This window comes from Sciurus vulgaris (assembly GCF_902686455.1).
Source record: "Sciurus vulgaris genome assembly, chromosome: 6".
Taxonomy (NCBI): Eukaryota; Metazoa; Chordata; class Mammalia; order Rodentia; family Sciuridae; genus Sciurus; species Sciurus vulgaris.
The window spans coordinates 40,673,318-40,690,386 of NC_136466.1; the positions used below are offsets into that span (position 1 = coordinate 40,673,318).

At 38.1% G+C, this 17,069-nt stretch overlaps 1 protein-coding gene across 6 annotated transcripts in view; it reads left to right on the forward strand.

Annotated features, from left to right (window-relative positions):
• Positions 1-2,980: 2,980 nt before the first annotated feature.
• SMAD5 (SMAD family member 5) overlaps positions 2,981-17,069 on the forward strand; it is a 38,797-nt gene continuing 24,708 nt past the window's right edge. For 2 of the 6 annotated variants that reach the window (XM_079145012.1, XM_079145014.1), the window contains exon 1: positions 3,062-3,156. Coding sequence is in view for 1 of the 6 variants with exons in the window: in XM_079145017.1 (XP_079001143.1) it covers positions 2,982-3,156 (175 nt within the window). In the remaining 5 variants the exon portion in view is untranslated. Of the gene's footprint in view, positions 3,157-17,069 lie in introns of all 6 variants that reach the window. The other 4 variants (XM_079145017.1, XM_079145016.1, XM_079145015.1 and 1 more) reach the window with 4 other exon arrangements.

A 17,069-nucleotide genomic window follows, 5' to 3' on the forward strand; every position in this document is an offset into this window, starting at 1 on the left:
GAACTTGGTTAATTATTCCAATTCTTCATGTTCCATGCATTGTTGAAAATCGCCTCCTTCTTAGATCTGGAAAATTCAAGATGGGAACTAAACATTGAGGCTAATTCTCCATGTGAAATGAATAATTTAAGCCATTTGAAAAATTAGTAAGAAATGGTCCATTTCCTTTCTTAACACCCATTTAAAGAAAAACTATGTGGGGTTTAAACCAAGGTTTCTTAACCTCTGCACTATTAACATTTTAGGCTGGATAATTGTTGACAGAAGGTGGCTGCCCTGTGTATTGCAGAAGGTTTAGCAGCATCCTTGGCCTCTGCCCACTAGGTGCCAGTAGCACTGCCCTCCTTCTTGTGGCAACCAAGAAAATCTTCAAACTGCCAAATGTTTCCTGGGTGCGGTCACCCTTGGTTGAAAAGCAGTGGCCTAAATTATCCAGAAATAGCTTTCTTTACTAGTGAAGTAAAATTGAGTGTTGAAGCTGCTGCTCTTCTTGATCAGGTAGGAGGCTAAACTGAAAAAGCAGTTTGTCTATTTTGATGTCTCACTGATTCTATCTACATGTTCAGAGCATCCTGTTCTATATTTGTTCTCAGATCAAAAACAGGGTCTTCTTTATTCCATTCCTATAGCTCTGGCAAGCCTGATCCTTTCTGTTTGATAATCTTCTTGACAGTTATATAGATAGTGAGCCCTCAGACATTCTATACCTTAGAAGTCGGGGTAATTTCTAAGTCCTTTTGGAAGACTCATGCTGACTGCTAGAGTCTCCATTCCTCTCTTCTATATAATTATCTCTTCCAACTAAAGACCTAAGCCGAACCCACAGAGTAACTAAGAGAGATCGGAGTCTCTGGTTGATTTGATCAATATGTGAACTCATAGTTCAGAAAGCAAAACTGTTGGCTTTAGGATTACAAATATAAATATTGAAAAGGAATCCTATAATCACAGGTTGTTCTTACATATATGCAAACAATTTGTTTGGGTAAGGATTTTACTGGCTGTTTGAAATGAGGAGTGGCTCTAGCATATGAAATATTTAAACCAAATTGTCATGTCCTGTAATGTTCAACAAAGCACTCTGTAAACACCAGTTCTGAATAAAAGGTATCCTCTAAGGCAGGGTTAGAGGCACTTCTGGGAGTTGTAAACCCATGCAGGCTCCAGAAATATGTGTGTTCCAAGAGTTGGAAATTTCTGAATTAACAACAAATAATCAGTGAGTGTGACAAAGAGTTAAAGTACACAGACTTTACTTTTACAAAGTTTATGATGTAGTAAAGAAGTTTAACATGTAGACCTGATGTAGACCTTAGATTGCAAATTGATGGCCAGCAGGCTAAATTGGGACCATGAATTTGTTTTGTTTGGCTTGTACAGGGTTGGCCTCCTGAATGTCTGAGAGGGAGAAGAAGGGGGAGGAGAGAGAGGGAGAGAGAGAGAGAGAAGAGAAGAGAGGAGCGGAGAGGAGAGGAGAGGGAAATTGCTAAAGAGATTAAACTGAGATTTGGTTTTTGCATAAAAACACAAGTTTTCAGTTACCTTTGAAAAGTAAGATCTACCAACACTGGGCCCTCATCCCTTATTTCCCCCTAGTTACAGTTGGCTAGAGTAGAACAGCAGCTGTTCTCTTCGGTGGGAACAGACACTCTCTGGTTCCCCACTCTGGCTCACTTCACTCTCTCACCAGGCCCCTGTCACCATTGGAGGTGGCCACTTCAATGCTGAGACTTCTGCAGCATTCCTTTGATCTTTTCTCCATGGAAACAATTTACTAGAACCTGGAACAAAAAAAAATAAATAGCTGCCCCATTTGTGTGTCAGGTGATATGACACTGGCTCTGGCAATGGAGGTGGCAATAAAGGTGATGAGAAATTGTCAAATTTAGGTTGCTCAGTATCTGAAGGCAGATTTAATAGGACTGATGAATTGGATTAGTCTGTGAAAGAAAGGATTAAAGATGATTACAATTTTGATTTATTTATTTATTTGTTTTTTGGTACCAGGGATTGAACCCAGGGGCACTTAACCACTGAGCTACATTCCCAGTTCTCTTTTATATTCTATGTAGAGACAGCGTTGCTTAGGGCTTCGCTAAATTGCTGAGGCTGGCTTTAAATTCGCGATCCTCCTTTCTTAATCTCCCAAACCGTTGGGATTACAAGCGTGCGCCACCGCACCCCGCCCCATGATTGATGTTTATTGAATGAGAAAACCTATAATGGAAAAGCGGAAAGTCAGTATTGACCTTTTAAAATTAAAGCAAAATTATTTAAAACATTTTCCTCACTAGTGCTCTTCAAATCGGGTGTCCTAGGTGGTTCCCGTATCATATTCTGGAAAGTGCTAACACTTTGGGGAATTGGGAAGGGGAAAGGAGGGAACCTCAATCACTGGGAACAGAAGGGGTGAAGTTCATCAGCCTTTCTGCGCCCCGTAGCCCACTTGTCCAGGCCTGTGTACCTAGGAGGTGGAGGAGTGTGTTATCTTCACTACTGGGGTTGCTCCTCCACAGGATGGGCAGACTTATCCCCGGAATCCCAGGGATCCAAGATTGCCCTATGGGAGAAGTTTTACAGCTGCATCTAGGAAGAAGCTGTACGATGTTCAGAAATTTGTTCTGAAGCGACTTTTGCACAGAAAGAGAACTCTTTTTGTTCAGATTTATATCACAGTTTAAAAAAAAAGTACCGATCTTGTATTTGAAGATAACTTTGCTTACACTTTATGTCAGAAAAATCTCCAATTGTCCATATCCAGGACAATTAGTTTATGATAATGTGTGTTCATTTGGCTTGCGGAGGATACTAGTGCCTACAACGGACTCCCACTCGCAGTTCTGGACATGGACGCGAGAAAGCTTCGGACTGATCGGAAGTTGGGGTTTTTGGGCTCGCAGCCAAGTGCTGAGGCTTCCTTCGGCTGCCGGGGTAAGGCGGCCCTTCCCTCCTACTGCAGCGGTCACTCGGCCCTGGCGCGCATGCGCAGATCCCAGCCGGCGTCCTCCAGGCTCGCTTCTTCCCTCCCTCCCTCCGTCATCCGGGTTCTGGGCAAGCGGGCGCCGTGCGCGTGTCCTGCGGCCGAGCTGCTAATAAAGTTGCAGCGCGGGGAAGCGCAACTACGGCGCCAGGAGAGCGCGCCCAACCGGCCCGCGAGTGAGTGAGGGGCCCCGGGGCGGGCGAGCGGGTCCGGGGGCTGCTGTCTCGGTCCGGACGTGACTCGCCCTCGGGCCCTAGCGGCGGGACTCGGGCCGAGGCGGGGGCGTTCGGCTGCGGGCGGAGCGGAAACGGCCCAGGGCCTGTGGGGCGGGAGGTAGGCCTAGTCCGGCCTGCCGGGGTCCGGACGGGCGGGGATGAGAGTGCCCGGCCGGCTGCAGAGGCCTCGCCTGCGGCGCGGGGCGTCCTGAGGCGGGGCCGGGTCTGGCTCTCGTCCCAGCTCCGCCGTTCGCGCCCGGATGGTCGAGGCAGGCGTCCCAGACGTCCCAGAGGGTCTCCCCGGGTCCCACTTATGTCCAGAGGAGCAGTTTGCTACCCTGACGCTTCTAAGCACCACCCTCGATACACATGCCTGATAGGATTGCCCTAGTCGGCTAAGCAGCTAGGTCTGCTGCACCGCCAAGGTGTCCAATGGTCTGATGAATCTGTGCCGCCGTCGCTTTGTATTTCAAAGATAAGGATCCACGCTTATCGGTGGGAATTACACTCTGGGCATCGGTGACCTGCTGCTGCACTCAGCTGGTACTTAGATCTGGTTTCTACCACTTGCTATGTCAGCTTTCAGTATTGCAAAGATTTCTTCTACTTGATATAAACTTCGGTAAGCTGCAAAGTAGAATGCCCAAGTAGTGTCTCTTTTCCATCACTATGTTCACCTCCTGCCCAGGTCCTTAAATATTAGTATTCAATTCATATTCTAGGCCCCCCACCCCTTTTCCCTTTTTCCCTCTTCCCTTTTCATCTGCTTTATTACGTGGAGTTTGGAGCCTAAGCTTTGAAAACTCCCATGTGGCGCCTGTCTTAAGTCGGAGCATGCTCCATAGCAAAAACAGATTTGAGTTGCAAAAAAGAACACGGGTGAGGATAGTCGGGGTATTTGGAGATTTGCCCATTTCTTGACCCATGTGTTTCAATTCTGGTTTAGATGGCATTGGAGAATGGAGCATAGGCCAGCCTAGAGGTGAGGAATGCCTGAACACCTTTAGGCCAGATCTTTATCTCAGCTGTAAAGACAATGTTTCCTGACCAGCTGGAGGTCTGGTGGATGTGAGTGGGGAGCATTCCTGGCTGCTTTTGCGTTTGAATGGGTGTGGTGCTAAGTATATCTTGTTTACCTTGTCTTTCTGTGGAAAAAGTTTTGAAGTCAGGTTGGGTTTGTCACATATGCCTGTTACCTAGCACTACGAAAAGTGTTCTTATCTAGCAACAAAGACTGGATAGGTGGAGATTGAGGCTTGGCTTCACCAAAGTTGAGAGGAAAGGGTTCAAGTGTTGTTTGTTTGTTTGACACTGGGGATTGAACCCAGGGGCACTTTACCACGGAGCTACATCTCCAACCCTTTTTTATCTTTTTATTTTGAGACAGCGTGTTGCTAAGTTGCTGAGGCTGGCCTTGAACTTGGCCATCATCCTGTCTCAACCTTCTGGGTCGCTGGGAATTTTACAGGCATGTGCCATCATACCCAGCAACAAGTGTTGTTTTTATAAAATTCTTTTAAAAACTAAAGTACTTATATTTTCTTAGAGTACTTGAATGCTAAGTGAATTAGTTTTAATTTAAAAGTTGAAAGCCTTAGCCCCAGCAGATTAATAACATTTCAAATGGTTTAATATTTCTGCTAAATGCCAATGTGGTAGTGTCCATTTGGAGAAACAATACCTACACTCAGTATGACACACATTGACCTGATATCATTAATGTGTTCCAGATTCTGTAAGAAGTTATTTGTGGATCTATTACATATTCTATGTATATATTCTATTTTTTAATTTAACTCCTTTGGTTAACTTTTTTTTTTTTTTTTTTGGTCTAAGGTAAACCCTGAAGTTATAAAAATATAAAACAACTCAGAGAGACAATTTAATAAATTCTAACCTTCGTAGTGGTTATACATATGCTCAGGTTTTAAAAATTTGGATTATACATTTAAAAAAATTTAAAAATTTTATATTTGATTATGATTGTGTGGTCATCCGTATGCATCCTCTTTTCCTTCCCTCTGTATTGCTGCTCCTGCCGTCAGTCCTTTTTACCTAACTGCTGTTACCACATAAACTGTTATAAATGCCCATTCATTTTGTGCTTCTATTACTTTCAGATCATAACTGAAATAGGCAATAAAGGTAGACTGACTTTCCTCTTAAGTTTTAAATGTATCCATATGATATGATTTAGTTAAAACAAGGAAGAGAACTGGAAAAAATATTTTTGTAGGTTTTGTACAGATCTATAGCATTTATCTTCTTGTCTGGTTCACTGTGGTAGGCGCCACAGAAATGGGTAGATTGATATGGTACATTTCTTTTCCCTCTGGCAAAGTGAGCTGTTAATTTCAGTGGGAGACAGTGGCAGAATGTTGTTACTAATGAGGTTTGAATCAGATTGTTGTTTACTGTTGGTTATGTAACATGTTGCTGAGAGTATTATTAAAAGTTGCATTCTGTAGCAAGGTAGAAAGGGAGTAGATTCTGCTTACTCTCTTCACTGGGTTTTAATTCTTGGCTGAACCTGAAGGCACATTAGAGTACAACCATAATTATACCTGGGCAGCCAGTCTGTTTCCTGTTTTCATCGTGAACTCAAACATTATGATTTGCAGTGATGATCTTTTTTGTCCTTTGCGTTAAATAGAGGCAATGTGTTTTCCCTCTCTGTGAAAACAGATTTGTAACTTGGTCAAATCAAAGATTTTAGTGTTTTGAAGACTGGGCAGTAAAATACCAAATAGTTTTTCATTTCTTAGGAATTTATTTTAAAATACCATATAAAACTCCATTTCTTAATATATTCTTTGATTATGTTTTAGGTAAATTTTAATATTGCCAGTAACTTGTAGAGTCTTTGAATTAAGAAAGCCTTTTTTTTGTTTATGACTTATCCATGTTCTTTATAACCAGATTGTATTTGTTGGTTTAGGCAATGAGCCCCACATATGGGAACTGATATGAATACACTGAAGGATATAGGTACCTTTTCTCCCTGGTTTATCAGTTTTCCATATTTTCTTTTATTTCTAGAGAGTCTATGTTCCTTAGCTCCTTTTTGTGCTTACAAAAAGAAGCCAAAGTTTGTATTTCTTTAGATACTATAGTTACCTTATATTCTATGTTTGCCAGTCTAAGTCTGTTAGACATTGGAGATATTCCTTTTTGTAAAGGACAGTAGTAGCCAGAGGAATTATTCTTATCTCTACCATTCTGGATATTATTGGAGAAAAGACTATTTGGGTAGGCAGGACTCAAGATAGCTGAGGTGCACAGATATAGGTGCTTTTTCGACAAAGATGAAGGATCCCAGGAAGCTGACCCATGTCTTTTTACACCTTTTTTTTTCACTTCTGAAGTTAGAATAATAGTAATGAAAGTTTTAGTGCTGGGATTTTTAGCTCATATTCACTGTCATATGCTTTTTACAGCTAATCAAGACTTTGAACCTGAAATTTTTTTTTTTTTTTTTTTTTTTTTTTTTTTAAGTAGGAGGTCAAGATTTAGAACTCCTTTGAAAGAATTATGAAAACCTGGAGTGTTGTTAGGATCAACTGAATTCTCAATCCTCATAGCTTACCTATTCTAATAGCTTTTGTTTTACAGCTTAGAAAGATGAAGTAATTACAGAGTTCCTAGATTTTTCATAAATAATCAGCTATTTCTGGACTTTTTGTGATATATACATGTAATACACACACACATTTGAGTATCCATATATCCATTCTGTGGTGAATTGGGAGGGGAGGTTTTGGTTTAGTATTTTCAGTGACTTTTTCTCCTGCTTTTACTGAATCTTAGTTGAGATATTTTGGAAAGACAAGCTCTTCATTAAGACCGTTTTATGTGTAAGATCTTAATTGACTTTTGGAAGGTTTTTGTTAATGTGTATTTTGTAAGTAGGTTTTACTTTTGAATCCTTTGGGACCCCACTTTTGCCTATAATATGTCTGTAATTTATAGGTTGGTATGCTATTGAAATTCGAAAATGGTTTTATCTGTTGTGGTGAGATTTTAACTGGATTTTCCTTTTGATTTTCATTTTTTTTTTTGTTATACTAAGAGTAACAAAAAACAAACAAACAAACAAACCAGTGTCCCCTTCCCAGCTCTCTCAGAGCATAGCATCTGGTGTGTTGGGAAGAGGTTTATACTTCTCAAATTTAACTATGATCTCAGAATATGGCTGGTATTTTCAAGGCAAGTTTTGTTTTGTTCAGTTTTGTTTTCAGTCTGTATTAGCCTCTGTCTAGCATCCTATCTAGTAGGCTATATGACTTGAGATCTAGTTATTCTGGTTTGTGTGTTCTCAGGAAGAGGGGATACTGCAGAAATAATTCAAAGTCATTATTCTGTTTTTTTTTTTTTTCCCTCCCTTATTCACATGTTTTGCCCACATAAATGTCTAGTTGACTTATCGATCATTTCCCACTCTTTGGAGTTGAGGGTAAATGAAATGAATGATGACTAGAACTGAAAAGGTACCCAAGAGCCTTGTTTACTCTCTTTTCTACTAAGTGAGGGACTTGAACTCTGGAATGTATGAGATAACTGGAGAACATCTTTGCAATGCATTGGAATATATGTTGTGTGCACAGGTTAGCTTTTTATGCTTCAGAGATACATCTAACAGTAACAATTTTGCATCTGTGTTTGGTGATTGTATAATTTAAAGAAAAGCACTGTGAAGATTGACCAGCTCTGTGTCTGGTCCTGTTCTTACAAGCTTGTACAAGCACACTCAAATACTTCGTAGCAATGTAGAAAATCTTGCAGGCTCTGTGGAGGTGAGTGATACATCTAGATCAGGCTCTGCTTAATTAGAGGATTTAAAAGGAGCAGGTGAAGCTTAAAGAGTGATTAAAAACTGGGAAACAAAAGTCGGGTGTGGGAGATAGAAAAGTAGAGGCTTGTGTGGGCACAAAGAGAACAGGCAAGAAAATTATATTGTGAAAAGTGTTAGGGATCATGAGTTCAGCTCCTGAAGAGCTTTCAATCTACTTTGAGAGCTTTTCATGTCATTGGAAATTGGGGGTTTCAGTTGAGAAAATGGTGATTTAAGTGTTTCTTTAGGAAAATAATTTTGGGTGCCCATATGATAGTATGGTCTCTTCCTTATAGATGTTCTCATAAAGAAAAGAAGTTTTGAAACCAGAAGAAGTATGGGCAAACTTGCTTTGGGTTTTTCTCTTTTCTGCCTGCAATCATGAATGTAGCTTATAAGTTCTGTAGTAATTGTATACTTGGATTTAAGTTGCTTTGATGGTTGTCACAAGTGTATATTCTTGCAGATGCTTGGTGACTGCTATTGACATTAGAACCACAAGGAGAGTCCCAGGTGTGGTGGTGCACACCTGTAATCCCAGCTGCTCTGGAGGCTGAGGCAGGAGGATTGTGAGTTCAAAGCCAATCTTAGCAACTCAGCAAGACTGTCTCTCTAAGTAAAATATAAAAAAAGAGAACTGGGATATGGCTCAGTGGTTAAGTGTCCCTGGGTTCAATTCCTGGTACCAAAAAAAAAAAAAAAAAAAAAATTCCACAAGGGTAAGAGAATTTTTAAAGCTTTATCCCCCACAAATCCCCTAGAAAGGGGTATATATCAATGTAGCTTTCTTCTATTACTGGTGATCCTGAGCTTCTTGGTTCCCAAACCTATTGCATAACATGAGACTCTTATTAAAAATATGGGAGGTAGGGCCAGACTTCTAAGCTTAATGAATGAATTTTTAGGGTAGGTTTGAGTGGTGTTTTTTTTTTTTTTTTTTTTTTTTAAAGCCCTCACTTGTAATTCTTTTTTTTATTTTCCCCTCTCTCTCTCTCTCTCTCTCTCTCTCTCTCTCAGGTGTGTGCCACTGTACCCAGTCTCACCTGTGTGTAATTCTTCCGTAAAGGTTTGGTGTAGATGATGGTGGGTTGTAGCCCATATGTATGTTCATTTACATAGGATTATGTGCTCAGTTGATTTTGTTTTTGCTAATGATGATGGGGGAATTGAGAGGATTGGTTTGTTTGCCATTTATTTTGGATTGAAGCAGTCAGAGATGTTGGAGTAGAAAGTGAAGGAGCTATTTATATGAATTTGGAAGTCTGGGTATGAGCTATGTGTGTCTGTCTTTGTGGGTTGCGGGTGTTTAGAGTGTGTGTGCATGTGTGTGTATTCATGGGAGTTGGTGGTATGTCCTATCTCAGTAGTTTGAGAGGAAAGCAGGACCTTTGGGTTATTATGATTTCATTTGAGATGAAAGCCTTGTGAAGCCCAGCAACATTTTATTCATACATTCAACTTGTGTACAATTTAACTTCTCATCTTTCTTTAACCTCCTTATCAGCCTTTCCCAAATCAGTTAATGACAAACACTGTTCTTCCAGTTGCTCAGGCTGACACCTGGGAATCATTGTTGGCTCCTCTGTTCTCACACACCCCTTATCTCTTCCATCAGGAATCCTATTGTCTCTCACATTTGCTTCTTGCCAGGTCAGTGCTATCACCTGGTCTAAGCAACCATCATTTCACTTAGATTACTTCAACTCTGATCTGGTCTCCTTGCTTTTACTCTTGCTTTCCACTCACCCCATCCTTCATTCCTCTTTATCTTAGCACACCAGCTAGAGAAATTTCTTAATAACATAAACCAGCAAATGTTGTGTCTTCATTCAGAGCCCTCTGACAGGACCAAATTTACTTTAAATAGTAAATCCTAAAACCCTTATCACAGCCATTATGACCAGTCTGGGTCTCTTAACCTCTTTGACACCATTCCTTACCTTCTCCTTCTAGTTCAGTTTATTCTCAGGCTACATTGGTCTTCTAGTTCCTTGAGTGTGCCAGGTCTGCTCCCACCTTGGGATCTTTGTATTGCCTATTGCCTTTGCCTGTGATGTTTTTTTCCCAGATACCTGTTTAGCGCACTTTCTTTATTTCCTTAAAATTTTGATTGATTTGGCACCTTCCAGTAGGCCAAGCCCAGTCATCTTTTTTGAAATGACACCTTCCCCCTAGGACACCCATTTTCATGTTTAATTTTTTTCCATAGCAATTTTTAATCTAACAAAGCTATCATAACATTTTGTGTGCCTTACATAAGGACAAGGATTTTGTTCCCTTTTGTTCACTTTTGTATTACCAGCTTTTGAAATGCTACTTTAATTAAATATTGAATTTATTACTAATAATTTTATTAATTTCAATAAACTATTTGGGAAATATTGAAAATTGAATGAAGGACTTGAGTGAATGAAACAGGTTATCTCAGTGTGTATGCTACTATATCTTAAAGACTGCATTCTAGTGGGAGAGGGAAGCCTAGTGAATGAACAAATTATTACAAATTGATCAAGTGAAGGAGATGAATATAGTATTGGATTAGAGAGTGCAGAAAACATTCTATAGGGTTAAGGGAAGATCTTGAGATGATAGCTAAAGCTGAAACTGGAAGAATGGTCTAGAAATTAGTGATTGGGGCTTGAGCATTATGTAATGGGCAGAAAATGGCATTTGTAAAATCTGAAGTATAAAAGATACTCCAGTACAGGAAGTGAAGTGCTTTTGAAGAATGAAGTCTTACTAATATTTACTGGGTGCCAGAATGTTGTTTCCAAAGTTTTATTTCATTGTTTTGAGGCACACCATGTCATTTGTAGTAAGAGGATATACTAAAAAGTTTGGATTAGGTGCCCCTCCTCTGTCCTTGGGTGTTCCTTCGGTACTGTGAATTTATCTCATTGTACTTAATATATAGGGTATAGTTTGATGTCTGTTGTGCTAGATTACTCTGTGAAGGGAAATTCTGTGCCATATGCATTTTTGTTATCTTACTCACTTATACAGTACTTTTGTATGGGACTTAGAAAAAAGCACCTTCACTTCCTCCTTTACCCTTGCACAGTGAACAGACTGCATTACCTTACATCATAGTTCTGATAAATCCCCAACTGTACCACAATGTCTGGTAGTAGATGCTCAATAGTTGTTTAATGATCTAGAACTATTTATGACAGCTATTTCAGTTACTGTACTTTCAGATGTAGGTCTATCATATGATAATAAATTCTATTTTCCTATTGACTTACCTAGAGTACTATAGTTATGGAAATATTTGCCACCAGTTTCTGGTTTATTTTTTCTTAAATTAATTCCAACCTCCAAATTTCAGTAACACTAAATATATTAGAGGGAATTCTTTTGAAATATGAATAACTTGTTTTTTTCTTTTTGGTACTGGGAATTAAAATTGGGGCACCTTACCACTGAGCTCCACTCCCTGCTTTTAATTTTGAGACAAAGTCTTGCTAAGTTGCTGAGGCTGACCTTGAAATTTTGATCCTTCTGCCTAAGCCTATGGTGAGTATAGGTGTTCACCATGTCTGCTATCACTCTTGATAGTGTGAATCCTCTTTTTAGTGAGGATTTTAATATGACTGAGGCACAACTTCACTCTGGTTTTAAAATATGTTTTTTCCCCTGTCTTTCTAAGAAATGTTTATTTTTACAAGTTGCTTATGTGCTTTTCCTTTCTCTTATTAAACAAATATTTGTTGAGCATATGTGTCACTAGCCTGCAGTGATGAGTGAAAACTGATATGGCTCTTAGAATTTACATTTTTGTGGGGCAGATTAAATAGATAAATGTAGCAACATAGGTATGGTAAAAGCTACAATATAAGGTATGGTATACAGTAAGTATATAATAGGGGGATGATGGTGGGGTGGGAGTTGGGGAATTGATTTGTAATGTGATAGATTCTTTTGTAATATATGGTGTCTCTTGATTTTATAAGATTTTCATTTATAGTTAAAGTACTATTGCATTTCTTTGGATTTCTATGTGATGTTATTGCTCTGTGTAAAGTTACAGTTTTCAGAAGAAATTTAGGGAAACTACCATCCATAGAGATTTCTAAATGTTATTATCCAGGTTTTCTTTCTAGCACTTAGATCTTTTCTCTAAGAAATGAAAAAATACATTAATAAAAGAGTATTATCAAGTCAGGTCTTTATAAGCCAGAGGCAAGTTATAAAAGGCCAAGATAAAAGCAAATAATGGGTTCGTAGTTACTAACTCCCATTCCTCAATTTCTGACATAAGAAATAGCATATGTTCCTGTCTGCTCAATTACTGGCCCTCTGTGCTTGCTGTTCTTTCTTTAATGCTGTATCTCTGTTGGCTATCATATGGAAATAAGTCTAGGGTAAAATTAAGTGATGTGCCAAAAGCCATATGAAGTTCTTTATTCTTTCTCTCTCTCTTCCCATTACTAAGAATTGAGAGATTGTGAGTAGTGTCTTTTAAGTCTGAGTTCCTAGCATATAGTATTCCTGAAGTAGTAAATGCCCAAAAGGTTTTGAAAAAATGAAGTATCTACTGTCACAAATTCAGTTCTCATATCTATTCCTGTGGTCCTTCAAATTGATATATTTATTATTTCTCTCTTGAGTTTTATATCTTCATGAATGTATGTCAGTGCTTGCCCTCTACTATCACTTTCTTGCCCCTTTTTGGCCATAACCAGAACTTCCCTTTTTTGGTAAGTTATACAATTATTCTTTCAGCTTTTAAACCTTTCCTTTCTACTTTGCCCTCTGTTTCTAATCAATAGGACTTGATCACTAAGGTCCAATAGTTGTTTATTTGTAATGTCCTTCATATCTCTTCCTTTTCTGTCTCTGCGGCTCTGTGTACTACCATTGTGGTGTGTGTGTTCTTATGGTTGACTTATTCCATGTTTTTCCATCCTCTTTGCCCACCTGGTTAGTCTTTACTTGGTCATGTGTTGTGCCATTTTTGTCTTCTTGAAATGTGTCTTTGAGCATATCTTCCTTCTTATAAAGAACTCTGCACTGCACATAAGATTATTTCTGGCAGTTTGAGGCCTTTGTATTCATTCTTTCCCTGTTTGGCCTTATTCTTTGGTGGTGCCCTTCCTTTTGGCTTCACAGGCCACTTGGCTGATTGTCTCCTCCTGATTTCCATTTGGCTTAGTAAAACTTGTTTTTTCTTGCTCTTGTCCTTTCTTAGTGGACTATGAATTATAGATTGTCGTGTTTCTATTTGGTATTCACTCTCAAAATTTGCGCTGTTATGGTCAGTAGTTACCCATGCCTCATACTCAAGGTTTTATTCAATTCTGTGCAGTGTGTTTGTGTTGGGGGGTAGCATAGGGTAGAGTTTATCTGAATTAGGATTTCTGCTAAGCCTCCAGTTTTTGTTTTTCCTGGCTACTTGGACAGTTAATTTCTTCTTAAGCAGTCTTATAAGTACATAATATTTTCACTTTTTTCTTATTCACTTTATAGTAGTAATAGTATAATTGCTCTTCCTTCCTAATCCATTTATATATTGGTTGTCCTCCTTGTTTCCTAGCTCACAATTCCTATAGCTTTTTCCCAGGTGACCAGACAATAAAGGTATCTTGTGTTAAAATATTTGGGCTTTTTGTTCCTGCAACATTTGCAGTCTTTTCTTATTTATGACCAGCTCTTTAAAACATACTTGAGCTTAGGTAACAAGTGGATGAGGGGGGCTCATTGATAGGGGAACCAGTCATGTGTTCAGAGAATTGGGACTTTCAGCCCCATCTCCCAATCATCCTGAGAGTAAGAGCGGGGATTGAAGGTTAAATAGATTCTAGTGGCCAGTGGTATAAAAACTTATGCCTACATATGGTTCCATGAGCTTACAGATAGCCAGACACATTGGGACCTCTAACAAGGTAGACAGGAACACGTCTGCCTGCTAGGAGGGTTGTATACTCCAACTACATGGGGATGGAAGCTTCTACTTGCAAAACCCTTCTAGACCTCATCCTGTGTATCTTTCATCTGGTTGCATATGCCTGTAATTCCCAGCTGCTTGGGAGGCTGAGGCAGAACGATCACAAGTTCAAAGGCAGGCTCAGCAACTTAGCTAGACCTTTCTCTAAATAAAATACAAAGACAGACTGGAGATGTGGCTCAGTGGTTAAGTGCCCCTAGGTTTAATCTCTGGTATCAATCCTTTATAAATAAGTGCAAGTAAGTGTTTCTCTGAGTTCTGTGAGTCACTCCAGAAAATTAGTGGAACTTCAGAAGCACAGTTAAAAAAAATATCTGGGTTTGCAGTTGTCATCAAAAAGAGGTGAGGGAGTCTTGTGGGCATGAACCTTCAACTTGTGGGATTTGAAGCTATCTCCAGGTAAATAGTGTTCAAATTTAATTAGAAGACACTCAAGTGATGTCTACTGTAGCATTGCATACTTGGAGTATGGGGAAAACTTCCCCACATTTGGTCACTGAAGTAGTCTATGTTTATAAGGTATAATAGGAGAAACAATTTCTTTTTCGGCTCACACTTTGATAGACCTGTCCTTACTACTGACTACTTAGCTTAAATTAGAGAAGATTGGGTTAAAAGTTTTATACATTGATGTGTTAAATGGTATAAAAATTAATTTGAAAATAAGCACACTGAACTGTATTATTCTTGGTCTCTTAAAAATTATAAGTTTATGTCATTGTACAAAGATTTGGATGTTTTGGAGAAGTCAAGGGAGGATAGAATAATAGAGAAGATCTTTTTTTTTAAGAGTTATTTAAAGAAAATTCATTGATGCATGAAAGAATAAGGATGTGAGCCTTGCTATAATATGAACAATTTATTTAAGTGTAAACAACTTAATTGGGATATAATTCACATATTATACAATCTGCACATTTATAATATACAAATAAGGATTTTATGTTGTTGAACAATCATCATAATCAATTTTAGAATGTTTTTATCTGTGCACAAAAAAGCCCTATACCTAATAGTAGTCCCTCCCTATTTTCCTCTTCCCCCACACCCTGGCAACCATTGATCTATTTTACGCGTCTGTTCTTGACATCACATCTCACAGAATTGGAATCATACAACATATGGCCTTTCGTGATGGACTTCTTTCACATTTTAAGGTTTAATCATGGTATAGCATATATCAATACTTTGTTCTTTTTAATTGTTGAATACCATAGTATGATAGCTAAATTTTTAAGAGAGGCTCTTTAAGGGAAGAATATTCCTTGACAAGAGATTTTCTTTTAGTAATGCAGTGAGTAAGAGTGTTGGTTCTGGAGCTGGACTGCCAGGATTCAATTCCTAACTGTATTTCTTCCTATCTGAATAAGTTAGCAAGTTATATTTAGTCTCCCTTTGCCAATTTTCTCATCTGTAAAATGAGAATAATGCAATTTACCACATATAGCTGTTTTAAATTCAATGATTTTCAGTTTCTAAATGTAAGGTCCTTAATGGTGTGTGGCATAGTGAGTGCTCAATAAATGTTAGTGGTTTTATGATTAGTTTTACTATTATCAAAGGAATATTATGATTCCTTTGCTTAAGCAATTGATTTTTTAAGAAAGGAAGCTGTTGAAATCTTTGATACAGCTATATTCCTTTTAAAAAGTCAAATGTCCAAAAGTCTACCTTTGAAAGTAGCCTTTCAAGATTTATTGCCCTTTTTTTCTCTTCAGTCAGTAGCAGTGCAGTCTGTGTTCCACACCTTCTTCAGAGGGTTTTCAGCATGGCACAGTAATGGGTATTCATAATAACTGAGTCATCAAGAAAAAGTCCTACATTAAGGTCTTTGTGAACTAATGATAATTGGTTCAGGAAGAAACTCATTTAAAGTAAAACCATTTAAAATGTAGACCAACATTTCATGCTAAATGATTAATAAAAGTGTCTGATTGAAAGTTTATCTTAACTAAATATGGAGGAAAACATTTGGTTATAATTATAAACATTGTTACAATGAACAAAGAATGAATGAATCAAGTGTGAATGGATAGGCTTAATTGTTCTCACAAACAATTCAATAGCATGACATCCTTCAATTTGATATCTGTGACATTAGCATTAAAATATTTTTTGCAAAAGTATTGTTAAAATATGTATTGATTTTTTTTTTCCCCAAAGGACTTCTGTAAATCTTTTAATAGTCAAATTACTCTTATGGCCACCACAAAGAATAGCTTGCTAGCATTAGTATAAAAGTAGTAGATTCAGCAAGTTCGATATTCTTCGAAAGGTACAAACCCACTGTAGGAGTACCATATAAGATGACCATTTGGCATCACTTTCTTGCTTCTTGAGGGCAAAAGGGTTAAATAATGTTGATATTTATGCTGTTTGTTGTGCCATGAGTATTAAAGTCCTTTGTTTTTGACCCTGGAGACTCATGTCCTTTGTCTGTATTCAGGAAAAGAGTAACAGACTAGCTTGATTGCTTATAAGTAGATAACATCAAACCCTAGAACCTACATTCCCACCATTTTTATAAATTTTATGAAATCTTTCAATTTTTGCAAAATTTGCCATCTCATGGTTTATAAGCCATATGGTGAAGGAGATACTAATTTTATAAATGATCAGTCACTAGTCAATTTTAAAATTTGTTAAAAAAATTAAAGTATATTGTATAATGAGGTGTACAAATCTTAACTATATAGAGCTTAATGAAGTTTTATGTGTGTAAACACTTATCATCACCCAGATTAAGATACAGAAAATTTCTAGTGCCCTAGAAGGCTCTCTTGGGATTCTTCTTAGTAGTATTATAGCCTCTGATGATAAAGGTTAGTTTTATCTGTTTTTGAATGTCATATAGATGGAATAATTTGTAGTCTTTCCTTCAGCATTATATTTGTGAAATTCATCCATGTTTATGTTAGGGTTTTTTCCTTTTTTACAAATTTATTTACCCACTATACTGTCGATGGATATTTGGGTTCAAGTTTGGAACTGTTATAAATAAAATTGCTATAAACATGTACTTGTCTTTTAGGCAACAGTACTCATTTATGTTAAATATATATCTAGGAATAGAATTAATGGGTTATAAGGATCTAT